This window comes from Vombatus ursinus, unplaced genomic scaffold, assembly GCF_900497805.2.
Source record: "Vombatus ursinus unplaced genomic scaffold, bare-nosed wombat genome assembly UNPS02014830.1, whole genome shotgun sequence".
Lineage (NCBI taxonomy): Eukaryota > Metazoa > Chordata > Mammalia > Diprotodontia > Vombatidae > Vombatus > Vombatus ursinus.
The window spans coordinates 50,244,799-50,270,361 of NW_020954608.1; the positions used below are offsets into that span (position 1 = coordinate 50,244,799).

Here is a 25,563-nt window from a genome sequence, read left to right on the forward strand (position 1 = left end):
AAATTAATCTTACTGTGGCACTTGTTTGTTCAAAAACTTTCATTGCCTCTCTACAGTCTTTAAGAAAGAATACAGACTCCTCAGTCTGGTATTTAAAACCTTTCATAATCTGGCTCCAAATTGCCTTTCCAGCTCATGTTAGTTTCCCTTCATGTACTCTTAAGTTCTAGCCAACTTGAACACCTATCCATTCCCCAAACTTGGCATTTCCTTTCTCTCTGTTTCCAAAAACCATCTCTCATTCCCTGAACCAACTCTTTCCTCATCTCTGCTTCTTAGTACTTCAAGTCTCAGTTCAAGTGTTAACCTCCTTGAAGCCTCCTCTGATCCTCCTAGTTGTCATCAGGCTCTCCCTCCTCAAATTACCTTGTGCTTATCAGTTTCTATCACTCTGATGGAATATAGATTGTGAGCAAGAATAACCTCAGTATTACACAAAATAGGGGCAGTATCAGGATTAAATTTTATCATAATAGATTTGGTTCCTCAGGGAACAGACAGCACTTGCCACAGCCAGATAATAGACTGAAAAGTATATGTCATAGCTCTGCCCCACTGTATAAGTTGTACAGGAAGTTTTTCTCCTATTCACGTGAAGAACTTTTAAAAATCTTTGATAGATGCAAATACGAAGATAACTAACAATCCTCTGATTATAAATATGAAGGCATATTTATATGCCTCCCATAAAATAGAAAGATGCGGACATGTTTACCATTGTCCAGAAGAGTGCTCCGAGTAGAGTATACAAGTGGTACCTTTGGGTGATGAGGTCTCACAGGTTTGCTTCACCTGTAAAGTACTAGGATTAGACAAAGGTTCCTTCCAGCTATAACATTTTTATGTTGATCCTGTGTTTGGGAGCCTTTCGTGATTGCTTAGTAGGAGAACAGGAATGATCCAGAGAGGCCCAAGAGGGTCAGTACACCAGTATGTTCTTATTGCGGCTGTATTTCATAAAGAATATTGTTGGTGAGCATCCACAGGTCAGCCAGGTTGCTAAGGGCACTTGATGTTATAAGAAGTTAGTCTGAAATGACTGATGAGCTTAGAGGAGAAAAGCCTTTGAGAGGTGGGGGAGTAGACTATTTGTGTCTAATTATTTGAAAGCCTCTCATGGAAAAAGAGATTAAACTTGATCTATTTGGCCCCAAAGGATAGAAGGAATAGTGGTTAGAAATTATAGAGCAGCACATTTAGACTTGATAGAAAGGAAATTTTTGTAGTAACTAAGATTCTCTGAAAGAAGTTGCCTGGGAAGCCTTTAAGCAGAAGCTGGATAAATATTTGTCAGTGAGGCTGAAAAAAGGAGATATTGGATAACCCTGTTTAAGTCAGACTAGATATTCTGAAGTCTCTTCCAATTCCAAGATTCTGTGAGATTTTTCCCTTTACAGATAACTTTGTGCTCATTGCATTAAAACACAGAGAACTGAAGAGTCTCATTGGTGCAATGCACAAATAGTCAAAAGAGGCCTAATAATTCTCATAGGAAAAAATATAGAGAGATGAATAGTATAAATTTCCAATGTTTGTTATATGGTTTTCCTTTCTCAGGCAGTTATGGTCAAGCTGTTTTTTCTTTGTTACAAGAGAGGGTTCCGTTGGGATTCAGGTGGCATCAGTTTATGCAGTGCATTTTAAAAAGAAATCCATAAGGCAAAGAAAATAGAGATAAGATGAAAATGTTTGTCAAAGTAAAATTGTAACAAAAGTTTGCATCATTTGACACACCTGATCCTTGTAATGTTAATTCTTCATATGAAACCACACTTAGCACATTGGATATTAACTGTAACTTTGACAAATAGTTAATTTTTCCAAGTCTGTTCTTGATTATAAACCATAGGTTTCCCATGGGGTTTAAATCAGGTGAGTTCTCAGGCCATTGAAGCATGTCTTTTTCCTTCTCTTGGATAAATTTCTTAACCTTTTTTTGTGGCATGATACAAGGTTGTTGCTGCATTCTTTTTCCATTTGAGAATTTCTATATTTCTAGAACAATTCTGCTTCTTTAATCAGAGTTCAAGGCCTACTAAAAGTTAAAGTGTCTAAAATATTTTTTGCAGGTGGATGTTACACAGTCCGATGAAAAAGTTTGAGAATCACCGAGACTTCCGCTGATAGTAGTTTTGGTGTATTGCTTTGAATGAAAAAGTGAGTTTCATCAGTAAAAATTATACTTTTCCAATCTTCAGTACTCCAGTTTTGTATTGTCTTGCCCATGACAAGTGCTTTTTCTTTATAACAATAGTAAATAATTTTTAAAAAATTAATCTTCTTATTCTTGCAATTTCAAGAAGCCTACATCACATTGTAGGGGAATGAGTAACAACCCTCCCAGATGCCAGGTCCCTCTGAGAGTCTTTGTTTCTTTCTTGAGGCTGTTTTATAGTAATAGTTATTTTTTGTTTGCAGCCATACTTTTCTTTGCACTTTGGTGAGACATCCTGTTTCATTGTATGCTTGAGTGACCCTTGAAACACCAGACTTTGCCATACCAACAGCTACTGCAATATCTCAACCACTCATTGAAGTATATTTTAAGAGCCACATCTTTCACAGATTTCCTTGGAGTAATATCCATTCTTAAAAATGACAGAATTAAAATCAACAAAAGAGCACTGTTAGGGGTTGAGGGGTGGTGCACAAAAACACACTCAGCTAATATAGGTGGTGAAACCAGTTCAGTTAGGAGGCACAAACAAGCATTAATGTCACAAAATATAGGGATAGGTATAAACCTGTGATTTCATTGTTACAGGGAACTAACTCAGAGGGGGTGAAACACCCACTCCCAATGAAGACTGGCATCTTTTTTTCTGAAACTTAGTCTTAAGATAGTTGCTTAGGCACTAATAATAGTTAAATGACTTGCTCAACCAGGGTGACATAGATGCTATATGTTAGACACAGAATCTGAGCTTTGGTCCCCATGGCTTTTAGAACTTACTCTTTATATATTATACCTCCCTACAAAATAAAACCATGTCGATTATTTCTTCAAAAGTAATTTGCATACCAGGGCAGCTAGGTGATACAGTGGATAGAGCACCAGGCCTGCATTTAGGAAGATCTGAGTTCAGATTCTGTCTCAGACACTTAATAGCTGTGTAACCTAGGGCAAGTCACTTAATCCCTATTTGTCTCAGTTCCTCATCTGTAAAATGGGGGCACACTAAAGAAGGAAATTGCAAACTACTCCAATGTCTTTGCCAATAAAATCCCATGGACCATGAGGTCATGAAGAGTTGGATAGGACTGAATGACTTAGTATACCATTGTATCACTTATCTGACTATTAAGTCTGTCCATTAACTTAGCTGAAAGGTCACTGTTGGAAAAGACCCTGGTGGTTCCTTAACTGATTTCAGAAATGCACATCACAAATGATCTGATCAGAGAGTTTAATTCAGCCTGAGCAATATTGCTTCATGTCTAGTCAACAAAGAAGCAGGAATAAAGACTGTTAAGAATTTTCTTGGAAAAAGATGTATAGAGTTATATTAAGGCACAATTTACAGTTAATAGAGAAGAACTAAAGGAGGCCTTGGATGTAAGGCCATATGAAAATAAGAAAGTGGGAATCTTTACAGTTAAGAGAGTTAATAACATGGCTCTGTTAATACTAGGGTTGATACTCTTGAAGTTTTCTAAGGAGAACGTGTCTCCTACACTGCTTTCAGTAAACTACTAAAATCTAAGAGATGGGAGATATCATTTCTAGAGCTTTCAATTTCTTACTTCTTGTCAAGTTGAAAGACATTAATCAGAAGCTAGTATGTGTTCAAAACACAATCCCCTAGAAAGTATATTGGTATTAATGGGTGCCATAAAATCTTAATTGAATTTGAATAGAATTGATGATGATGCAATATTTTGTGCTATCTTTTTTAATATGGAAAGTCCAGTTTGTATTAAATTGCAACTAAAATCTGAGAAAGGAAATTTTTTTGGCATATTTGACATTTTGTCAGCATTTTTAATGCTATATAGACTCATGAAGTATCAGCTCTATAGTTTATTCTTTAGGTAGCTTGACATCATTAAAACATGTAAAAATTCAGTATTGCATTTAGAATGTCTACTAGATTCAAGGTACATTGTACAGAAGCAAATTTTTTAAATAAAAGAAGGCTAGATAGCAGTTTAAATGATAAGATCATTTTTATGAATAACAACTAGGAGTTTAATATATTGCAAGCTCATTATGAGTCTGCATTGTTAAATCATAGTTAGGCTAATGTGATCTTAGGTTTTGTTAAGACAAGCATAGTATCCAGGAAGGAGATTCTAGTAACAATGTACTCTGTTCTAATCAGACCACATCTAGAAAATTATTCCATTTTGGAGATCACATTTTAGGAAGACGTAAAGGAGGCCCTAGATATAGCACCATATGAAAATAAGAAACTGGGAATCTTTAGTGTGGAAAAGAGAAGATTTTGGTAGATGTGATAACCAGTTTATAAGTATTTGAAATACTGTCATGTGGAAAAAAAGACAACTTGTTCAACTTGGCTCCAGAGGGCAGAGCTAAAAGCAGTGACCACTGGGGCCAAAGTAATGAGATAAAAATTTAAGTCTGACATAAGGAAATACTTCTTAACCTTGACAGCTATCTACAACTAGAATGGTCTGCCTCATAAAGTAGTATATTGCTTCTCAGTGGTGGTCTTCAAAGAGACTACTTAGTGGGCATGTAAGAGAGAGTGAATACTTGTTCTATATATATTAAACTAGATTAACTCTTAGAAACCTATTTAGAGTAATAGAGGTAAGAAAAGACCTAATATCTGTGTGTATACCAATCCGTAAAGAAAATATATACTCTACAGCCTAAATCCTAATTATTTAAATTGACTTGATTTCATCATCTTTGGTGCTCATTTAAAAATTTAATTTATTTTTAAAGGATACCAGTTTTGTTCTCCAAATTAATTACCATTCAGAACCATAGTCAGCAACTAGATGATAGAATTACCAGTTAACTTTTTGATAATGCTGATCATTCTGGTCATATATCCTCTAGGAAGTAGAATCCAGTTTATCTGAACTCCAAATTCAAGATCCTGGATAAATCCCTATACCTGAAAAAGAATTGCTAACAATTACAGAGACAATAATGTGTTTTGTAGTGTGCTTTTAAGAAAAGTTATTGAGGGCCAGCGAGGTGGCACAGTGGATAGAGCACCAGCCCTGAAGTCAGGAGGACCTGAGTTTGGATGCGGCCTCAGACCAAACGCTTGATACGTACTAGTTGTGTGACCTTGGGCAAGTCACTTAACCCTGATTGCCTGACTAAAAGAAAAAAAAGAAAAGAAAAGTTATTGAAAGATAAGGATTCTAACTGTGAAGGCACTTTAAAAGGATAAGTATATTTACTTTTTTTTTTGGTTAGGTTTTTCTTGCCCTTAATTGACTAAAACATATAACCTGTGAAAATGGGGCGGAGATCTACATCATCCACCAAGAGTGGGAAGTTCATGAACCCCACCGACCAGGCTCGTAAGTATGCACTATATGGGATTGTGAAGCAAAGATTAACAAATATTATAAATTACAGATGTTAAGGAGTCTGTTTTATCTTAATTTTATTACTAGAACAGTCAAGGTAGGAAGGTCTAGTTCACAGGTGAGGAACCTTCGGCCTTGAGGCCACATGTGGCCTTCTAGGTCCTTGAGTGCAGCCTTTTGACTGAGTCCAAGTTTTACAGAACATTACAGAACAGATTTGTTCTGTGAAGTTTGGATTCAGTCAGAGGGTCACATGGTTCCCCATTATTTAGTTATTTAATTTGCCAAGTTATTTAGTTTCCCCTATTAAAACTTTTTACTTGAAAGTGGGAAAAAAGTAATATTATCCAAAATACTTTTTCCTTTAATTATACTGTGTAAATGGCAGTTCTCTGGATCTTTGGAATTTTGAGGGACACTTTGGGTTCAGTGAGCCTTTCTTTTGATAATACCATGGTACATAGCATGTATTTTTTAATTTGTTTTAGTTTGATGCATCAAATATACTTTATCCATAGTAATTTTTCTCATAAAGACTTAGGATTTTAATCATAGCCTTAAAACACAAAGTACTAAGAAGTCCTTAAGTTATTTAGTGGCTTTTTCATGTCTTTATTATTGAAAAAAGAAACTTGAAATATGGTCTGTTGGGAAAGATGCTTTTAGGCACTGAAAATGTAACTAGTAGAAATTGGAACAAAGAAGGAAATGCTGAATATTCAGGATTTTTTATTATGTGGTCTTTTTTTTTCCTTTCCTTTATAGGAAAAGAAGCACGGAAGAGGGAATTAAAAAAGGTATGATTTTTTTTTACCCCTAGAAATAGCTATTCACGCTATTGAACTGAACAGTATTGTTTAAAAAAAAATTAAAGTTTAGAGATCAACTATTTCCAAATCCAAATTTATAATAATTTCTTTTTAAGAAATTTCCCATCTCTCACATTGGATTGCTCCTTATTTTACAAAGTAAAAATATTTTGTTAGGAGTTACATCAATTTTGCCTTTCAAATACATGTAAAATCTTTCCCAACCCATATCTTTGTTTTTAAACCATCCCACTCACCCAAGGAAAAACATTAGTGCAAAATTAACACTCGACTGTTTATATTATGGGTGAGTGTGCAGAAAGCTTTCAGTTTCAATTAGAATCAAGAAAAACATTGAAGAAAAATTTGTTAGTATAAATGTGCTATATGGCTTTTGCTATAATTTGTAACAACGTTTTTTGGTTCAGGAAAACTAAATTTTCCATTGTTTCCTTGTTTTAGACTCTTATCATTTTGAAATCTGTTACTATTAGATTTGTGATGTGAAAGTCTTCTTAAGAAAAACGAAGTTTGACGCAGCTAGGTGGCCCTATGGATAGAGCACTGGCCCTGGAGTCAGGAGGTCCTGAGTTCAAATTTGGCCTCAGACACATAACACTCACTAGTAGCAAGTCACTTAACCCCAATTGCCTCACCAAAAAAAACACAGCAGCAACAAAAAGAAAAACTAGGTTTCTAAATTAATTAATTTATACAGTAGACAATTGATAAATGTTAGATGAATGAACAAATGATTCCCTACTATATTTTCATATTGTAAACCACTTAATGATAGAATTAAATCAACTAAAGAAACTTTTTTCACCAGAAATGATTAGTAATCATTTTAAGTCTTTGAATTTATCTACAAACTCTACTGAAGATACTGCTGCACATGAGGGTTATAAAAATAATATAGAAATCTGCTAAAGACCTAATAGGAATTCAAAAAATGTTTTTCTTTTTAAAAAATTATGTTTTTTAGCTGAACTTTAACCTGTTAGAATAGGTGAGCAGAAACTTAGATGAAGACCACAATTTAGTTCTAGTGGAGTTGAAATAAAAGATTGTTTTAAGTTCAACTCTTTGAGTTTCTGCCGTTCTTTAATGTCCTTAGAATAAGAAACAGCGAATGATGGTACGAGCTGCAGTACTAAAGATGAAGGATCCCAAGCAGATTATCCGGGACATGGAGAAATTGGATGAGATGGGTAAGTAAGAGGATGCAGAAGGGCAAGATTTTTGAAGAAGATCCAGTTTTCTGTGTGAATACTTTGGTTTATTGAGTCTCAGGGTAGTTTGTTGAAAGATGTAAGACTTTACAGATAAAAAGTAGTTCTTAAAGAAATAATTGTCGGTATTTATACTTGCTCAAAGAAGTTAAACCTATTTCTCTGGAAAGGGAATATCATATACCTGGTTGTTAGAGACCATTTCTTAGGATTTTTTTTTTTTTGGTGAAAATTACATAATCATATAGGTCACAGCCTTTGATTTGTAGTGTAATGGAAAGTGCTGGATTTGAATGGGAGGACCTAGATTTAAAATAATGACTCTTCCACTTAAAGCCTATGTAGCTTAGTAACTCTGGGCCTCAGCTTCATCTATAAAATGAAGGAGTTGCAAATGATGATCTCAGGTTCCTCCTAGCTCCAAATCTATTATATTTCTAAAATGTGACTTATGTACCATATATAACCCAAAAAAGTGACCCTTTTAAAAAAACAGTAATCTGTTTTTCTTCCATCAGAGTTCAATCCAGTACAGCAGCCACAGCTAAATGAAAAGGTGCTAAAAGATAAGCGAAAAAAACTTCGTGAAACTTTTGAGCGCATTCTCCGACTCTACGAAAAGGAAAATCCAGATATCTACAAAGAACTTCGAAAATTAGAGGTGGAATATGAGCAGAAGAGGGCCCAGCTCAGCCAGTACTTTGATGCTGTAAAGGTAATCATGTTTTTGTTTTGTTTTTGTTTTTGTTTTTTGATGAAGAGGATCTTCAAAACCAGTTAGTCTTACTTGTGATTTAAAAAAAATTGGTAGGACTTTCAACTTCAAATTTTTTAATAAAACAACAATTTGGACTGTCTCTCTACTCTGTCTCCCATTGGTGTGAATAATATTTGGCTATATTTGGTAGACATTTTGGATGGTGGTAGGGAACACTAAAACCTAACTATGAAATTTCTCTAAGTAGATACATTAATTACAGCTACTATTTAAAACAAACAATAAATTGCCCCATAATAGAATACTAGATTAGATGTTGCATATAAATTGGAACAAATTTCAGAAAAGTTGACAGCTTTGCAATGGAGAGAGAATGACAGTATGTTTAATAAAACTTATCTGTACAATAAAGGAAAGAATTTCTTATCAGTGCATAAGGGTGTTTTGTAGCAATCCTCTGGCATAAGGGCTCTTAGGAGAAAAACAAGCTGGTGGTAGGCAAAATATTATTTGGAGGACACAGCCATTTCATCCTTTGAAAAATATTGTCAATATTTTTCCAAGACTATGTTCTATAAGCTTACAGCCTCCCTTAAGAGACAGTCTCAAGACCACTAGACCTAGTCTTAAATCAGAAGGTTTATTTTACACTTGCTTATTCCGTAGAACATGATCACAGATTATTCATTATGATAACCAAGTTAAGCCTGTTTATATAATTTCATCCCTTAGTTTTATGCTATTACAAAATTTTACAATATCCTTTCCGCATTTACCCAGAATATTAAATTGTATTCACTCAAGTACAAGATATTTCATCATCATTTCTATTTTATTTCAAACAAATCACAACTGAAAAAAGGTAGAGTTAAAAGAAAAATTTGACTCTTTAGACTGATTGAAGAGAGAGATGTCTTTTATTTTGGACAGCTATTGGTATTATTCATTGAATATTGTATATTGTACAGATTATTACTATTATCATTTTCATATTTACATTTTAGTAGAAATTAATCCAGTTTGTAAAATAACTGAATTGGTATTCCTGTATGAATGTGTCCCCTTTTTTTCTGTATTGATTTACCATCTACTTGTTTCTTTTCCAGAATGCTCAGCATGTTGAAGTGGAAAGCATCCCATTGCCAGATATGCCTCATGCTCCTTCTAACATCTTGATCCAAGACATCCCATTGCCTGGTGCACAGCCACCCTCTATTCTCAAAAAAACCTCTGCCTATGGGTAAAGAAGCATCATTATAGTTAAATAGCAGTTATTAAGTACTAAATAATCTCTGGGTAGAGAGGGAATTAAAAATAATTTGTATGTCTGTGGTGTTTGATGATGAGGGAGGGAGTGTACTATATGTACTCAGAAGTGTCCTGGTATACATGAAATAGTAAGACCTAGAGGAAGTCCTATGGCACGTGCGCTATCTCCTCTGGAGAATTTATGGTGAAACAATGAACATGGTAAGAAGGCATGAATGAGTTCCCATCTGCAACAAAGAAAGGGTGGGGTGGAGAGGCCGTGCTGTAAAGTGAGAAAAGGGTGTCTACCTGGAATCTGACCCTGTCTCTGATAACAGTTGTATGACCAAGACAAGTTGCTTAATCTCTCTGAGTCTCAGTTTCCTTATGTATAAAATGGATATAATAGTTGTTTGTGGGGCTTAAATGAGATAAATATATGTGAATTGGTTTGTAAAACCATGTAAATATCTGTTGCTATCATTATTACCCATATCATAAGTTCATAGATCTATTGAAGTATTCCTAAAGTATGTGTAGACATGAGCCTGAAGTTCCCCAAAGTTCTGGAACTGAAAGGGAGCTAAGAAATTGCATAAACCTACCTTGTAATTTTACAAGTGAGGAAACTAGAGCCCAGAAGAGATAAGCAACTTATCATCACAAAGCCAGTTAGCAACAGACTTGGAATAACCATTGGCCTCCTGGGTGCATTGCCCCTTCTACCACAGCACACTGCTTCTCAGGAAGGAATCCCTTGATTACATTTGAAATATGGAATCCCTTGGTATTTGAATAGAACATAAATAAAAATCAGTAAAAATGTTCTCTCCCCAGACCTCCCACGAGGGCAATTTCTATACTTCCTCTTCTTGGACATGGTGTTCCTCGTTTGCCTCCTGGAAGAAAGCCTCCTGGCCCACCTCCTGGGCCACCTCCTCCCCAAGTTTTGCAAATGTATGGCCGTAAAGTGGGCTTTGCCCTAGAACTTGCCCCTCGTCGGCGAGAGGAGGATATTTTATATAGTCCAGAACTTGGTAAGATGTCAGCCACTTTTGCATCTGTTGTTTTTCATTGTCATCAGATAGCATTTGTTGAATAGTTCTTAGAAATATGCCTTATTGAAGATTCATTTTGGTTCAAGTCAATGAAAAAAGTTAAAAAATCATAGCTTCATAGATTTAGAGCTAGAAGGGAACTTAGATGCAGCTAATCCGCCTGTTTGATTTTATAGATTAGTGATGCTGTATAGCGTAAGTGACTTTCCCAGTGACACACAGCTAGAAAGTATCAGGGCTGGGATTGACCCACATCCTCTGCCACCACATCTATCACTCTGCTGAACCATGTACTTATTAGGTGCCCATTTACAAGTAGAGCACTGGTAGGCACTGGAGATATAAAGACAAAAATTAAATAGGCCCTGTCCTAAAAGTTTAAAGTCAAATGCCACTTAAATTTATCTTTCAAATATCTGTATCTGTCTTGTAGGGAAAGGCCAAATTTGTGATTTTATTGAGAGAACTCACCTGTAGGTGAAATTCCAAATCTGATTGGCACCTATTCTGGAATTCTAGTTTTAGAGAGTTCCCTGGGAAACTTAGAGGTTAAATGGTTTGCTCAGGGTCACACATACATACCCAGAATGTGTGAGCAGTAGGACCGTAACCCAGGTGTTCTACTCTCTATCCAGTACCCCACTCTGCATCTCAATAAATACCAACTAGGGGCAGCTAGGTGGCACAGTGGATAGAGCACCAGCCCTGAAGTCAGGAGGACCTGAATTCAAATGTGGCCTCTGACCAAACACTTGACACTTAGTAGCTGTGTGACCCTGGGCAAGTCACTTAACCCCAATTGCCTAAAAATAATAAACAAAAAAATAAATGTTATCTCAAAAATAAGTAAATAGATAAATGCCAACCTGGTCATGGTGGCATATACTTGTAGTCCATGCCGCAGGGGAGGCTGAGGCTAGTGGATCGCTTAAGTTTGTGAGTTCTTAGCTACAGTAGGACTAAAGCTAATTAGATGTCTGCACTAAGTCTGGTGCCATTTTAGTGCCAAGAGTAGAAAGCTACCAGGCTACCTATAGAGGCGTGAACTGGCCCGAGTCAGAAAAATGAGCAGGTTAAACCTTCCATGTTAATCAGTAGTGGGATTGGGCCTGTAATTGGCTCTTGGCCAAGTTAGGGAGACTACATATATGTGTATATATACACTTGTATATATACAAAAATATACCCATAATCAAATACATGCATTCTTTCTACCTTAGAGAACATATTGTCTTACTGTTTTATCATAGCTAGTGTTACATATGTAAGTGCCATAATGGTGATAATAATTAACAAATCCCACTGTAGAGTTTCTGAAGGATTTCCTAGCACTTCTTGAATGCTCTGTGTGTAGCCATGTTGAAGATTCAGTTTAACTCATTTCAATGAACATTCACTGGATCATATGGATCATAGGATCATTGTATTTTTTTATGTTAGGGAATTAACAGGCAATCAGTGAGCAATAATCTGTACTGTACAAAATGGTTCCTTCCCTCAAGGAGCTTATATTCTATCCAGGAAAACATGTATAAATACAAGGTGGTTGGGGAGAGGAGAGAGGGGCCAGGTGCAAGTAGCTATAGATGAAGAAAGTTAGACTAAAGAGGTTAAGGGACTTGTCCAGGGTCATCCTGCTTATAAGTGAACTCAGGTCTTCCTGACTATGAGCATTCTGTCCACAGTGCCTAATCTCTGGTGAAGATACAGAGATCTTATGGGCTTACCAGAACTTCTGACAATGGTTTTGATGTAACATTAAATGAAAAAGTGAATTTCAGTAAAAGTGATGCTTTACCAATTGTCGGTACTCTCGTCTTTGTAGTGTCTTGCTCATTCATGACGGGCTTTTTTGTCATAGCAACAGTTATCAGCTTTCAAAAAACTGGGTTCCCCCCCCCAATTTTAAGAAGCCTACACCACATTGTAGAAGGACCTAACAACTCTTCCATTTGCTAAGTCTCTGAAGGTTTTTGTTTGTTTTTGAGAATTCTGTTGTTTTGAAACACTTGATTGGGAAGATATTGTCAAGGGGTTTCAAGATGTAGCAAAAGGGAGAAGAGAAAACTAATAGTGAATGACCTCTTGTTTTTTCACTGAAGTGAGATCTACTAAGAAGGTACTGGGGTTCAAATTTTGAGAAGATTTAAAATAGCAACTATGCATGGTATATATAGTAGAGAATCAGTTAAGGAAAAGTAAATTATTGTCTTTCTGTAGTGAGAGTATAGTTGAAACTAGATAACTTAAATTTATGGTGCATCTCTTCAGCATGAGTTTGTGACTTCCTCTAGCAGTTGAGGAGGAGTAAGTAAGATAGATGGGAGTAATTTGTGTTTGAGTTTTGGTAAGGCATTAACAGCAATAGGACAAGAGGGAAAGGAAGTTGAGAGTAGAGAAAAGTATGATATTGAACTGGTTAACCAAAGTGACAAGATTGGGAGGGGAAGAATTCAGATCAAGGCTAATGACCTGAAGGATGGAGTGTACTGGAATTGGAGGTGAGGGTGAATAGGTTTTTGAGGAATGAGATATAGGAAGAGATGGAATGATAGCTGGGAGGTCATAGTCATATTAAGGAATTTCAGCATTCTTGATCACCGATGTGGAATACTTGTGGATGACAAAAAAAATCAAGGATGGAACCATCTCTGTGGCTGTGATGCAGAAAAAGAATAGGTCATGGGAATTGAGATTGAGGAACTAAGAGGCCAGAGTATTTCAACACATGTTGACATTTCCTGGGATAAAAGCAAGAATTAAAACAAAAGAGAAACATCATAAGCCAGGTACAGAATCCTTGATAAATGAGGGAGAATAACCTGGGGGCCAGTAGATACTTGCCCCCATTATCAGATTGGATGATATATTTAGATAGAGTGATCCTCAAAAGAGGAGGTTGCTGAGTGAGGGCAACAAAGAATTTGTAAGGGGAAATGAGGAACAAGGACCAACTCCTAGGAACAGTGGATCAGGGTTGGGGGAAGGGAAAAAACGTGCCGCAAGTACTGGAAAAAGATGACCAGGGGTGCAGCACTTTCTGGGAGGAGCACGGTCTCCATAAATGCCAGCAGATGGAAGGACCAAGAGAGGAGATAGTTTAAAATGAAAAGCACTTTGTTAATGATGGAGAGCACAGTGAAAGTGGTAAGCAGAGCAGAAGACATGTGAGAGGGTTAGTGATGTGTTGAATGTGATGGGGATGCAGGAATGGAAAATGGGGTGTAAGATGTGGAGACAGTTCCCATAAGCTGCTCTCCTTAGTTGGAAAAGACTTTCTTTCATTGATTTATTACTAATTATCATTCTGAATTCCATCTAGTGCCATATTTTCACTAGACTTTAGTGTCTTGTGAATTGCTGCTATTTAAATCCTAAAAATCTTCCAGGGTTTCATTTAAAACCGATTGGTAGTAAGATTGTCATGATGTCTGTATAAATGAGGAACAGGTCACTTGATAGAAGTATTTTAACAAATTAGTTACATAGGTTGTATTATATCCTAAATAATGGTATATTTCTCTACATTCTTGTTTAGTAAATTGAAAAAAACTTAGTTTAATACTTACGCTATCCTCTCCTTTTTCAGCTCATCGAGGTCATGATGATGATGCTTCCAGCACCAGCGAAGATGAAGGTTATCCTGAAGACATGGATCAAGATAAGCATGATGACAGCAGTGATGACAGTGACAGTGACAGGTCAGATGCTGACAGTGAAGGAGAGGAGTTCATGCATCGTGATGATGAAGAGAGAGAGAACAATGAGGACAAAAAGTCAGGTGTGTACAAATTCAGTCAGTTGAGCATTTATTAAACAATTACAAAAAGAAGGTTCTATTATACTTAAGCATAGTACATTTTATAAACTAAAGGTACTTTGAAAAAATCTATAAATTAAGAAAGCCTGCATATAGTTTGCTTTATATAAAATAATATCTATATTTGGGGAAATATAATAGCATAGGGTAATGTAGTGCCCTAATTAAAATTAAGTACAAAAGAAGAATAACTGTATGAATTTTAATGCTCCAGACTTTGCATTGATGAACTCTTAATGTGTCCAGATTTGAAAATCCATGGGCTTTTGTATGCTGACAAAATTTTATGGTGACTTCAAAGAGCTAGAAACGTGTGGGGAGGGGGGTTGTATTAAACACGAATGTGCACATACGGGTGTTTAGCTGGTTCTCTCCTATGCGTAGAAGTAGCATTCTGGGGTAAAGAGCAGTTGCTGGCCCTAGGTTTTGTATCAAGGAAAAAGTTCAGAAGCAAATAGTAGCTATGTTATCTCTGATGTTATCATGCTTAAACAAACATATTTAAAACAGAAAGATCCACTCAAACTTTAAAGGGAGAAGTGGGGTGGCATTGAAGCAAAATCTGTGCTCCAACTGAAGTAAAAAATGATCATGAAACATGACGTACAGCTTAAACTTTAGTGTTTCTCCCCTTTTTTAGGTCTCAGTGTACGATTTGCCGATGTTCCTGGAAAAGCACGAAAGAAAAAGAAAAACATGAAGGAATTAACACCTCTTCAAGCTATGATGCTTAGAATGGCAGGTGAAGATCATTAGACCCATTTTTTTCTAAACCTTTCATTAATGATGATTATTTGATCATGTTTCCTATTTTTATCAACATCAGTTTTCAGAAAGCACTTATAAGAATGGTTAATAATTGACATTTATGTAACATCTTATGGTTACAAACCACATATTTTATTTAATCCTTGTAAAAACCCTGTAAAGTCAGAACCATAGGTATTATCCCTATTTATAGTTAAAGAACCCAAGGTTGAGAAGTATTAATTTAATTGCCCATACTTGTAAACATGAGGTGGAAATTGAACCCTGGCCTCTCCCTGACTCCAAGACCCATATTCTTTCAACTTTATCTCATTGTTTCCAGTATCTATTGCAGTATCTTCTGTGGTGCTGCCATACTAAGAGATATACAAAGTAAGTTAACTGTTCTCCCCAACTATGTACCACCACCACTGTCTTTCTATTTGTGTGTTTTTCTCAGGTCAGGAAATTCCTGAAGAGGGGCGAGAAGTGGAGGAATTTTCAGAGGATGATGATGAGGAGGATTCTGATGATTCTGAGTCAGAAGATACAACACAGCAGCAGCACAAAGAAGAATCTCTTCCTGATGGGGCGTCATCATCTCCTGCTTCCCAACAACAGCAACCACCTCCACAGTCTGTTCCTCCTGCCCAAATACAGGCACCTCCCATGCCAGGACCACCCCCTCTTGGACCACCACCTGCTCCACCATTACGACCACCTGGGCCACCCACTGGCCTTCCCCCTGGTCCACCTCCAGGTGAACATATTTGATATCCAACTCTTCCCAGAGGATTCGGTTACAAGATAAACAAGAGCGATCTGTGTATCCTGGAGTCCAGGCTTGAAGTGTTCATTCCTAACATTAAATATTTTCACAGTTGTCCATTTTTCTTTAAAACTTTCCACTCTTTAGTTGCTTCATTTCCTCTAATCATATCAATGAGAGCCTCAAGTACTTGTCAGAATTGTTTTTATGCCTAACTCATAGGTGCATCAGGGCTGTAGGTATTGCTTTTGTTGGAGGGATTTGGGGGCATTTGAACCCTTAATAATGGAAAATTCTGGTTTTCATACATTAAGCAGATTTGTGGTGAAATTCAATCTTAGTGTAGTCCATTCTGTTCTTAAATAGACATCCCAGCAGATAATGAACAATGTCTTATGAACAAATATATAAATTTATTTACATCAGCTGATAATTTATAGAACCTTTATTTGTGATTCTGTTTTAATTATTAACCCAAACCATCTGTGATTGGCAGAAAAGTTTATTTGATGTTCTGGTTCCCTGGTCCATAGCTGTCTCTCATTGCTTGATATGCTTCATTTTGGCCTTAAAAGACTTGTTCTGTTTGCGCTGTAATTATTTATTTTATTTTAGTTACTACCCACGAAGACATCAGCAAGCATTATTTCAATGCTAAATATTAGAGTTATAGAAATAAGAGTGATAAGTTTGTCAGATAACCATTCATGTGCAAATTTCAGTTAATTTTCCAAGATAACTTGGAAGTTAAAGTGATAGTTTACCTTCATACTAACATTTCATTTGTAAGTAAATTTACTTTGATTTAATGATTTTTCCTTTTACAGGAGCTCCTCCATTCTTAAGACCACCTGGAATGCCAGGACTTCGAGGGCCTTTACCCCGACTTTTACCTCCTGGTCCTCCACCAGGCAGGCCTCCTGGTCCACCACCAGGCCCACCTCCTGGTCTTCCTCCTGGTCCTCCTCCACGAGGACCGCCACCGAGGCTACCTCCCCCAGCACCTCCAGGTAAAGGAATAGATTGGGGTATGACAAGGGGGTCATGTAGTCATTTCTCCTCAGTGTTACATGGGTAAAGAAGGACATTATAGGGCATATACATTTTATGTTAGCTATAGAGGGCATCAGATTTAGAGAATTTGGATCTAAGAAAAATTCTACATCATTTGCATGATGCCTTTTCCACAGTTCCTCAATGTGAGTAAGTCATTTGTCAAATTAAAGTACCACATTGGAACCTTTTAAGATTTAAGGTAGCTCAAGCAGTTAGCTGTTTAAAATTTGTTAGAGTTACAGGTTTTGACTGTCACTCTTGCTGCTTCTGTTTTTCCTTTCCTTTTTCAAAGCTCATTTGTGCTGTGAGTCCAAGTGCTTGCTAATCAGAAGATAGACATTCTAATGATATTTAATGTTATTTTTGAGAATGTCAAATTCCTTGTATACCACACAAGCCATCAGACATATCTAAATTAAGAAACCAAGAGCCTTTTTAATGAAGTATTCAGAAAATTTTATAAATATGACTACTTCGTATTCAGATATAATTCTGCTGTCCTTTGGTATATAGGGGAAAATACTGGTGAACCGTTAGTAGGGCATATGCTATTTATTTATCTAATAATGAAGTCAGATTCTGTTAAATCATACTCGTTGTCCTTTTGCTGTATACATTCCAGCCAAGGTTAGGGAGGTAAATTAAGCCCTTTGAATGAGATTGTGTCTTTTGGATGTGGGAATGAATCTTTTAAACTTAGCCTCAACAGTATATAGTCTAAACAATGGAACTGATTCATTTAAGCTAACAAGAGAATCTATGACTATCGAATTTTAATTTGTACTTGAAAAAGAGAGTAATTGCCAGTTTCACCTTATATTTAAAATTCTTCCAATATTTGGGCTTCCACTTCATTTCTGCTAAAATATATTAGCATAGAGATGCCCTGGCTATGCCAGCAGAGCACAAGTTCCTGCCAAGTAGTAGACACACGACAAAAACAAAAAACCCAGTCACCCAGGAGTTTAAATTACAAGGACAGATACGATGTAACAGAAATAAATAAATTTGTATTAATTTGAGAAAGTAGAGGGGATTTGCCAGAGTAAGGGGAAGATTAGGAAAAGCAATTGGACATCTAGGAATTACATCTGAACTGAAACCTGAGAAGTAGAGGAAAGGAGAATTCATTCAGGATGTAAGAAATAGTCTCTGAAATTACGCAGAGGGAAATGATATAGCTCATCCCATTTGGACAAAAGCTATTAAGCCAGTTTGACTAGAAACAGTACCTGATGGAGTATAATAGGGGGTAAGTCTGGGAAAGTATAGATTAGAACCTGACTATGGAGAACTTTAAATCCCAAAGTAAGAAGATCGTATCTTATAAAGAAAGACAGTGGGAAACTGCTGAGTGTTGTGTGTAGAACAGAGAAATGTCAAAATCAGGCCTGTGCCCGAGGAAGGTTATTTTGGCAGCTGTGTGGTGTATAGGTTGGAGAGGAGGAAGTAGGGAGACCAATTAAGTAGCACTGCAATAGTCTAAGTAGTGTATTGAGAGCTTGAACCGAGGCAGTGGTCATGAGTGGAAAGGGGACAGATGTAAGAGGTACTGTTGAGTATAGAATTCTAGAAGTGAAGGAGAGGGAAAAGGCAGAGTGACTGTAAGGTTGAGAAGCTATGTTTACTGGAAAAGTGGGAGTTCCCTCAAAAGAAATAAGGGGCTCACACCATGTATACAGAGATAAGGTCAAAATTAATACATTATTTACCTATAAAAGATAAGCAAATTAGGGGAGCATGGAATATTTTACCTGTCAGATTTATGGATAAGGGAAGAATTTATGACCAAACAAGAGGGAGCACATTACAGGATATAAAATGGATAATTTTGATTACATAAAATTAAAAAGGTTTTACACAAACAAAACCAGTGCAGCCAAGGTTAGAAGAGAAGCAGGAAACTGGGGGAAAATATTTTACAAGTTCTCTAATAAAGGCCATATTTTTCAAACATAATAGAGAACTGAGTCAAATTTATAAGATTATGAGTCATTCCACATTTAGTAAATGGTCACAGGATATGAACCGGCAGTTTTCAGAAGAAGAAATCAAAGCTGTCTATAGTCATATAAAAAAATACTTTAAATCACTATTGATTAGAGAAATGCAAATTAAAACAGTTTTGAGGTACCACCTCACATCTATCAGATTGGCTAATATGACAGAAAAGGAAAATTACAAATGCTGGCGGGGATGTGGAAAAACAGGAACTGTAATGCACTGTTGATGGAATTGTAAATCGATCTGGAGAGCAATGTGGCACTATGCCCAAAGGGCTTTAAAACTCTGCATACCCTTTGACCCAGTAATATCACTATGAGGTCTATACCCCAAAGCGATCAAAGAAAAAGGAAAAAGACCTATATATACAACAGTATTTATAGCAACTCTTTTTGTGGTGACAAAGAATCAGAAATTCAGGGGATGCCAATCAATTGGGGAATGACTAGACAACTTGTGGTGTATGATTGTGATGGAAGTGTACTCTAGAAGTGTACTCTTAGAGTGCACTCTAAGAAATGATGAGCAGGATACTTTCAGAAAAACCTGGAAAGACTTACATGAACTAATATAAAGTATTATCTATATCAGTATCACGGATTCCATGAAGCCATTGTTGAATCAGGAAGAAGCTTTATTAACAACCCGGGAAGGTCAGGCATCCTTCATGTGTGAGAGCACACATGTGAGGGCACATGTATCAACAAATGCACATCTTTTTATTCCCTCTTCCCCATTTGAATTTCCTTCACCTGTTTCCCCATTTGTTGGGTGCTATAGCGGTTACAGCCTATCTGAAGTGCTTAATTTCCCCACATAAGTCTCCGCCCCTAATTACATCTCCCACTCCCCACAATTCTGTGACTATGGCCTGAATTTGGAAACACCCCTTTTCATGTTAACCTCTGAACTGGTTTTCCACTGGTTATTTTATTCACCACCAAGAGTGTTTTCTTATTCTAATATAACTCCCCTTTGTTTAACTTCCACCTAGCCCCCTGACTGAATTCCTTTAGGTTTCCACTTGGTTTTTTGTGGAAATAATAATAATAATAAAAACTGTTTCTCTGACTCCAGCCTCTGATTGAGTGATATGCAGAAGCAACATCTATATATCCCACGAAAATGAAATGAAGCAGAACGAGGACAACGTTGTACATAGTAACAGCAATATTGTACGGTGATCAACTGTGAATGACTTAACTATTCTCAGCAATACAGTGATCTAAAACTGTTCTAAAAGTCTAAGGATGAAAAATGCTATCTACCTCCTAAGAAAGAACTGATGGAGTCTGAATGCAGATCAAAGCATACTTTTTTATTGGTCTGTTTTCTTTTGCAACATGACTAATTTGGAAATGTTTTGCATGACTGAACATGTATTATCTATATCAAATTGTTTGCCTTTTCAAGGAGGGAAGGAGAGAATTTGAAACTCAAAAATTATTTAAATGAAGGTTAGAAATTGCTGTTTATGTGTAATTGAGAAAAAATAAGCTTAAAAAAAGAAATAAGGAGAAATTTGGAAAAGAGACAGATTTAGAGGAGAAGCTAATTAGCTCCACTTTGGACTTGATGAGTTTGTGATGCCAACAAAATGTTTGTATAGAGATGTTGAATAGGTAGTTAATAATGGGGCGCTAGAGTCTAAGAGGAAGATTAAGTCTCAATATACAAATTTGGAAAGTCAGTTGCAAAGAGGTAATTGTTGAATCCATGAGAGCCAGTGGAGAGAATGCAGAAAAAGGGGAGAAGAGAAGAGAAGAGAATACAGATCTTTTGGAGAACCAGCATGCTTAAGGGGCATGAAATGGATGATGTTAAGTTGACTGGAGTGATGGGATAGAAAGAAAACTAGGAGATTGTAGTATCAGGAAGCCAGAGAAGAGAATATCTAAGAGAAAAGGAAGTAATGAATAGTGTCAAAACTCCTTTAACTAGAGATTTATCAGTGAAAAAAGAGAAAAGATAAAAGACAACCTGAGGGGATCATCAGTAAACATATTAAAGGCCTACTATATTGCAGGTCAAATGAAGTTTTTGTTGTTCATGTTAAGATCTGGGAGGCCTGGTCGTGTTTGTAGGCAGTGAATCAATAAATAAGGAAAGATTGGAGGTGAGAGGGCATGATTGAAAGGGCAAGCTTCTCAATGTACTGGAAGGGAATAAGATTAAGAACACAAACAGAAGGGTTAATCTTTGCAAAAATCATAGATTTAGAGCTGGAGTAGGACCTTTAATCCAGTGCCTTATTTTAAAGAAAATCATAATTGATAATTATGTTGTAGTTTAATAAATTGTGTTGTAGTTTAAGGTTTACAGAGCCCTTTTGCATAAATTATCTCATTTGATCTTCATAGACCCTGTTACAGAGAAAATAAGTTTGAGCACTTAAACACTATGAGCCCAGACAATTTAAGTGATTTACCCAGGGTCACACTGCTAGTTAAGTGGCAAATCCCTAATTCAAACTAAGTCTTCAGACTCCTAATATAGTATTAGTTCCTCTGCACAAAGCAGGATTATCTTTTCCTCAGACTGAATCAAATGAAAGAAAGGGGATGACAAAAGCATTTTGAGGTGTTCTTTAGGAGAGGCTTTGATTTGTTTTTTCACTAGCATAAGGAGTTGACTGAGCGTGGAGCTACTATTTTGGGTTTCAGAAAGTATAAAAGGTTTGGAGCAGTCTTTATGGGGATTATGTGATAGTGAAGGAATGATAAAAAGATTGCCATGTAGCAGTGTTTGTTGTTTAGTCATTTCAGGACTGCCCAATTCTTCACAACCTCATCTGGAATTTTCTTAGCAAAGATATTGGAGTGGTTTGCCATTTCCTTCTCCATTTCATTTTGTAGTTGAGGAAACTGAGGCAAATAAGGTTAAATGACTTGCCCAGGGTCACACAGCTGGCAAGTGTCTGAGGCTAGATTTGAACTCAAGAAAATAAGTCTTCCTGGTTCCAGGGCCAGCACTCTATCTAGTGTACCACCTCGCTGCCTCTGCAGTATCATGAAGGCCAAATTCAGGTAAGGTAATGAATTTGTAATCACCCAGTTGACCAATAATGGAAGGCTATTTGAGGAGGTAAGAGCATTGAATAAGGCCACGGATGTCAGTGTAAAGACTTTCTTTAGATTTAAGTACTTTTCCATATGTGCCCCATAAGTTCTATGTCCCTTTAAAAAACAAAAACAAAAGCTTATTTAGGTAACTCATGGTGTTCTCAATTTGTGTTTTCTTCCTAATAGGCATCCCTCCACCTCGTCCTGGTATGATGCGCCCACCTTTGGTGCCTCCACTTGGACCTGCTCCACCGGGGCTTTTTCCACCAGCTCCCTTGCCGAATCCAGGGGTTTTAAGTGCCCCACCTAATTTGATCCAGAGACCCAAAGTGGATGACACCAGTGCAGCCACTATTGAGAAGAAAGCCACAGCAACCATCAGTGCCAAGCCACAAATCACTAATCCCAAGGCAGAAATTACGAGATTTGTGCCCACTGCACTGAGGGTTCGACGAGAAAACAAAGGAGCTACTGCTGCTCCCCAAAGAAAGTCAGAAGAGGATTCTGCTTTACCGCTTGCCAAAGCAGTCCCTAAATCTGGCCCCTCTGCTCCTGTTTCAGTACAAACCAAGGATGATGTGTATGAAGCCTTCATGAAAGAGATGGAGGGGCTACTGTGACAGCTTATGATGCCAGGGGAGGTTTTAATCCCACAAATTCTTATTAGCAAATATGGTTCATAGAGGAAGGAGTTCTTATATATTGGACTTGAGTGCAGAGGAGTTAATTTTTACTCTGTCAGAGCATTTTCTAACTTCAGTGCAAGGATTGTCTTAATATTATTTAGCTTGGGTCAGAATTCACTGCACAGAAAAAAAAGATGTCTCATTCAGAGTAGACTGGTAAGCTTCTATAGCAGTGTCCCTTCACATCTCTACTATACCCATCACCACCACCATTTCCTTTTTTCTTTGGAGGCATGAAATACCCAGGATTTTAGTGTCTGTACTTTTATTTTTGAAATCCTTTTCTTAAGTGGGTTTGGTAAGCCACTGGAATAGATATTTGTCAGAAACCAATGCATTTCTTCCAGTGTTTTTTGTGTTTTACTTCTGGTTTTGTTTTTTAACTTTCCTTGTAAATATTTTGTAACATTTTACTTGTAGTAAAATGGATCACAGCTTCATTTCCCTACTATGGAGCAGGATGTCTGGGGAGAACTATACATATGTATTAATTGAGATGATTTCTCAGTGACAAAAAAAAAAAAAATTGAATGTCTCTCATGAAAGAAATAAATGTTCTACAAAAATAAACCTTGTTTTTGTTATTCAGTTAATTATGTATACAATTAACTAGTTAACGTAAGCAAGAGAAAGGAATAAACAATTTAGAACTCAGGTTGTGGGTGCCAATTCTTGTTAAGAGTGGAGGAAGTGGGAAATGTGGTTGAGTTTTAAGAAGAATCAATTATTCATTATTCGGGGAAAAAATGAAAATGTAAGAAAATGAAAATGTCTTATACTTTAGGAATTTCACACTGGCCTTAGAACAATTCAGAATTTTTATAATAGCTCAGTGTGATTTACTGTTTGTTTTCTGTAGATAGTAGCTTTCTAGCTTGGTATATAACCACTTCTGACAGTATAAAAAGGGAGTCCTTTTTTGCCTTTTTATAGTACATGCTATATAGATTGTCTATATAGATTATTGTGGTTTCCATTTATATTCTGAATTCATATGCCTTGTAGTTATACCAGTAATGATTATATTCACTGTACAATATATGGGAAACATCCTTACTAGGAAGTTAAAAAAGAAATTAAATCCTTAGCTATGAACCTCTGAACCATGTGACAAATAAGATGATGAGGCCTAGATATTATCTCTGATCCCTATGGCCTTTCAAACATCTCCAAAACAGAAATGATGTGCTAAAGATAAAGCAACTTAAATTGTCTCCATGGACACCTGGAATCCAAAATAAGGTTTAAAGAAACAAAAAAAAAAACCATGAACTGGGCCTACTCTGAGCTCACTTGGCACCCTCTGCCCCACCACACACCATGCTACCAGCAGCGAGGCTGCACTAGCCCACCTAAAGCCCCAAAACTTGGGCTTGGAACAAAACCCAATGCCACACTGCTCCTCCTTCCCACTTCAGTGTCAGGGAGATCCTGTGGAAGTTTGCTCCAGCTGTGACAATCAGCCAAGTGCTGTGGCAGCTCTCCAAACTGCAGAAGCTTCTTGGGGCCCCTGAAAGTATTGCTGCATTCTGTACTGCAAAAAGTTTCTACAGGAGAACAGAAAAACTGAGGGAACAGGGCAGGAAACATGTCTGGGTTTGAAATAGAGCTCAACCCTATCCCTCAAACTCTCTACTCCCAGAGCTTCAGAGACCCAAATTCTCAAATGGCAAGTCACCCCTGCCCGGCTGCAGTGCAACAGTGCTCTGAGAACTACCAGACCAGTGAGGAGCAAGGAACAGGATAGCCCAGCATGTGTAGTGCTTTGAGTGGCCCTCTACTAAGCCTGAGGGAAAGAACACAGCATTCAGCTGGGGACACTTGTGTCCCCTAAAAGTCACTTGGTGGCAGAGATCTAGGCTGATGAACCATAAATTGCCTAGCTTAGAAGGAAGCTGAGGTGCTTTTGAGATCTCTCAGGGAGCTAACATCAGAGGGGAGTGAGTCAGAAGTTGAATAAGGAAAAATAAGGGGTAGGAGGAAGAGAATGAATTTACCTAAAGTCTTGGGAAGAAGAAAACTCAAAGACCTTAGTCATAAGCAGAGAAGTCAACAGGGAAAACACAGCAGAAGGAAATATGACCTCATGATCAAATAAATTAGTTCAGGCATCTCTGACTAAATAACTGCAAAACAAAAGAAACGCTTGGTCAGTCAAGAGGCCCTGTGAGATTTGAGAATATGAAACCACCGTACACTGTTTCTGAGTGGTTTAAAAAAGACATGAGGATTCAAAATTTGTGTTGCACAGCAAAAGTAATAGGCAGAACAGAAAAGCTGGACTCTGCAGTGGTAAATGTTACCAAAGAAAAGATGGAATAATAGATTGGGAATGCAAATACATGGAAGTGAAGGATGATCCAGAAGACAAGAAGCAAAAAACAAAACAAAACAAAACAAAACAAAACAAAACAAAAAAACAAACCCTCGATGGCTTTAAAAGAAAATACACTAACTACCCAAAGAAAAGATACTGATTTCAAAGACAGGATGCACAGAAACACCCTAAGGGTCATGGGTCTCCCAGAAGAAATCTTACAGTCATAATACAGGAAATAATACAAGAGAACCTCCCAGAACTTCTGAACATAAAGTGAAATACCAATTAAAAGAATTCATAGATTGCTTCTAGGGAAAAAAAAAACCTAAGGCTACAAACTCCAAGTCACATAGTGGTTAAATATAACAATTCAATTCAGAAACAAGTTCTGTAAGCAATCAGGAGAAAGACCTTCAAATACAAGGGAAAGGAAATTTGAGTAACATAAAACTATTCTACACTCACCAGAAAACGCAGGAGGGAGTGGAATAATGTGTTCCAAAGAGCAATGGAGCTC

At 37.0% G+C, this 25,563-nt stretch overlaps 1 protein-coding gene across 1 annotated transcript in view; it reads left to right on the forward strand.

Annotated features, from left to right (window-relative positions):
• Positions 1 to 23,275, forward strand: part of WBP11 (WW domain binding protein 11) — a 28,477-nt gene extending 5,202 nt beyond the window's left edge. Inside the window, exons 2-13 of the mRNA XM_027838695.1 lie at positions 2,070 to 2,157; positions 5,402 to 5,508; positions 6,283 to 6,314; positions 7,444 to 7,537; positions 8,077 to 8,273; positions 9,383 to 9,516; positions 10,362 to 10,561; positions 14,172 to 14,363; positions 15,043 to 15,144; positions 15,610 to 15,909; positions 16,746 to 16,928; positions 22,227 to 23,275. Of these exons, the coding sequence (XP_027694496.1) occupies positions 5,445 to 5,508; positions 6,283 to 6,314; positions 7,444 to 7,537; positions 8,077 to 8,273; positions 9,383 to 9,516; positions 10,362 to 10,561; positions 14,172 to 14,363; positions 15,043 to 15,144; positions 15,610 to 15,909; positions 16,746 to 16,928; positions 22,227 to 22,660 (1,932 nt within the window). The 5' untranslated portion in view covers positions 2,070 to 2,157; positions 5,402 to 5,444 and the 3' untranslated portion in view covers positions 22,661 to 23,275. The remainder of the gene's footprint in view (positions 1 to 2,069; positions 2,158 to 5,401; positions 5,509 to 6,282; positions 6,315 to 7,443; positions 7,538 to 8,076; positions 8,274 to 9,382; positions 9,517 to 10,361; positions 10,562 to 14,171; positions 14,364 to 15,042; positions 15,145 to 15,609; positions 15,910 to 16,745; positions 16,929 to 22,226) is intronic.
• The last annotated feature ends 2,288 nt before the right edge of the window (positions 23,276 to 25,563 follow it).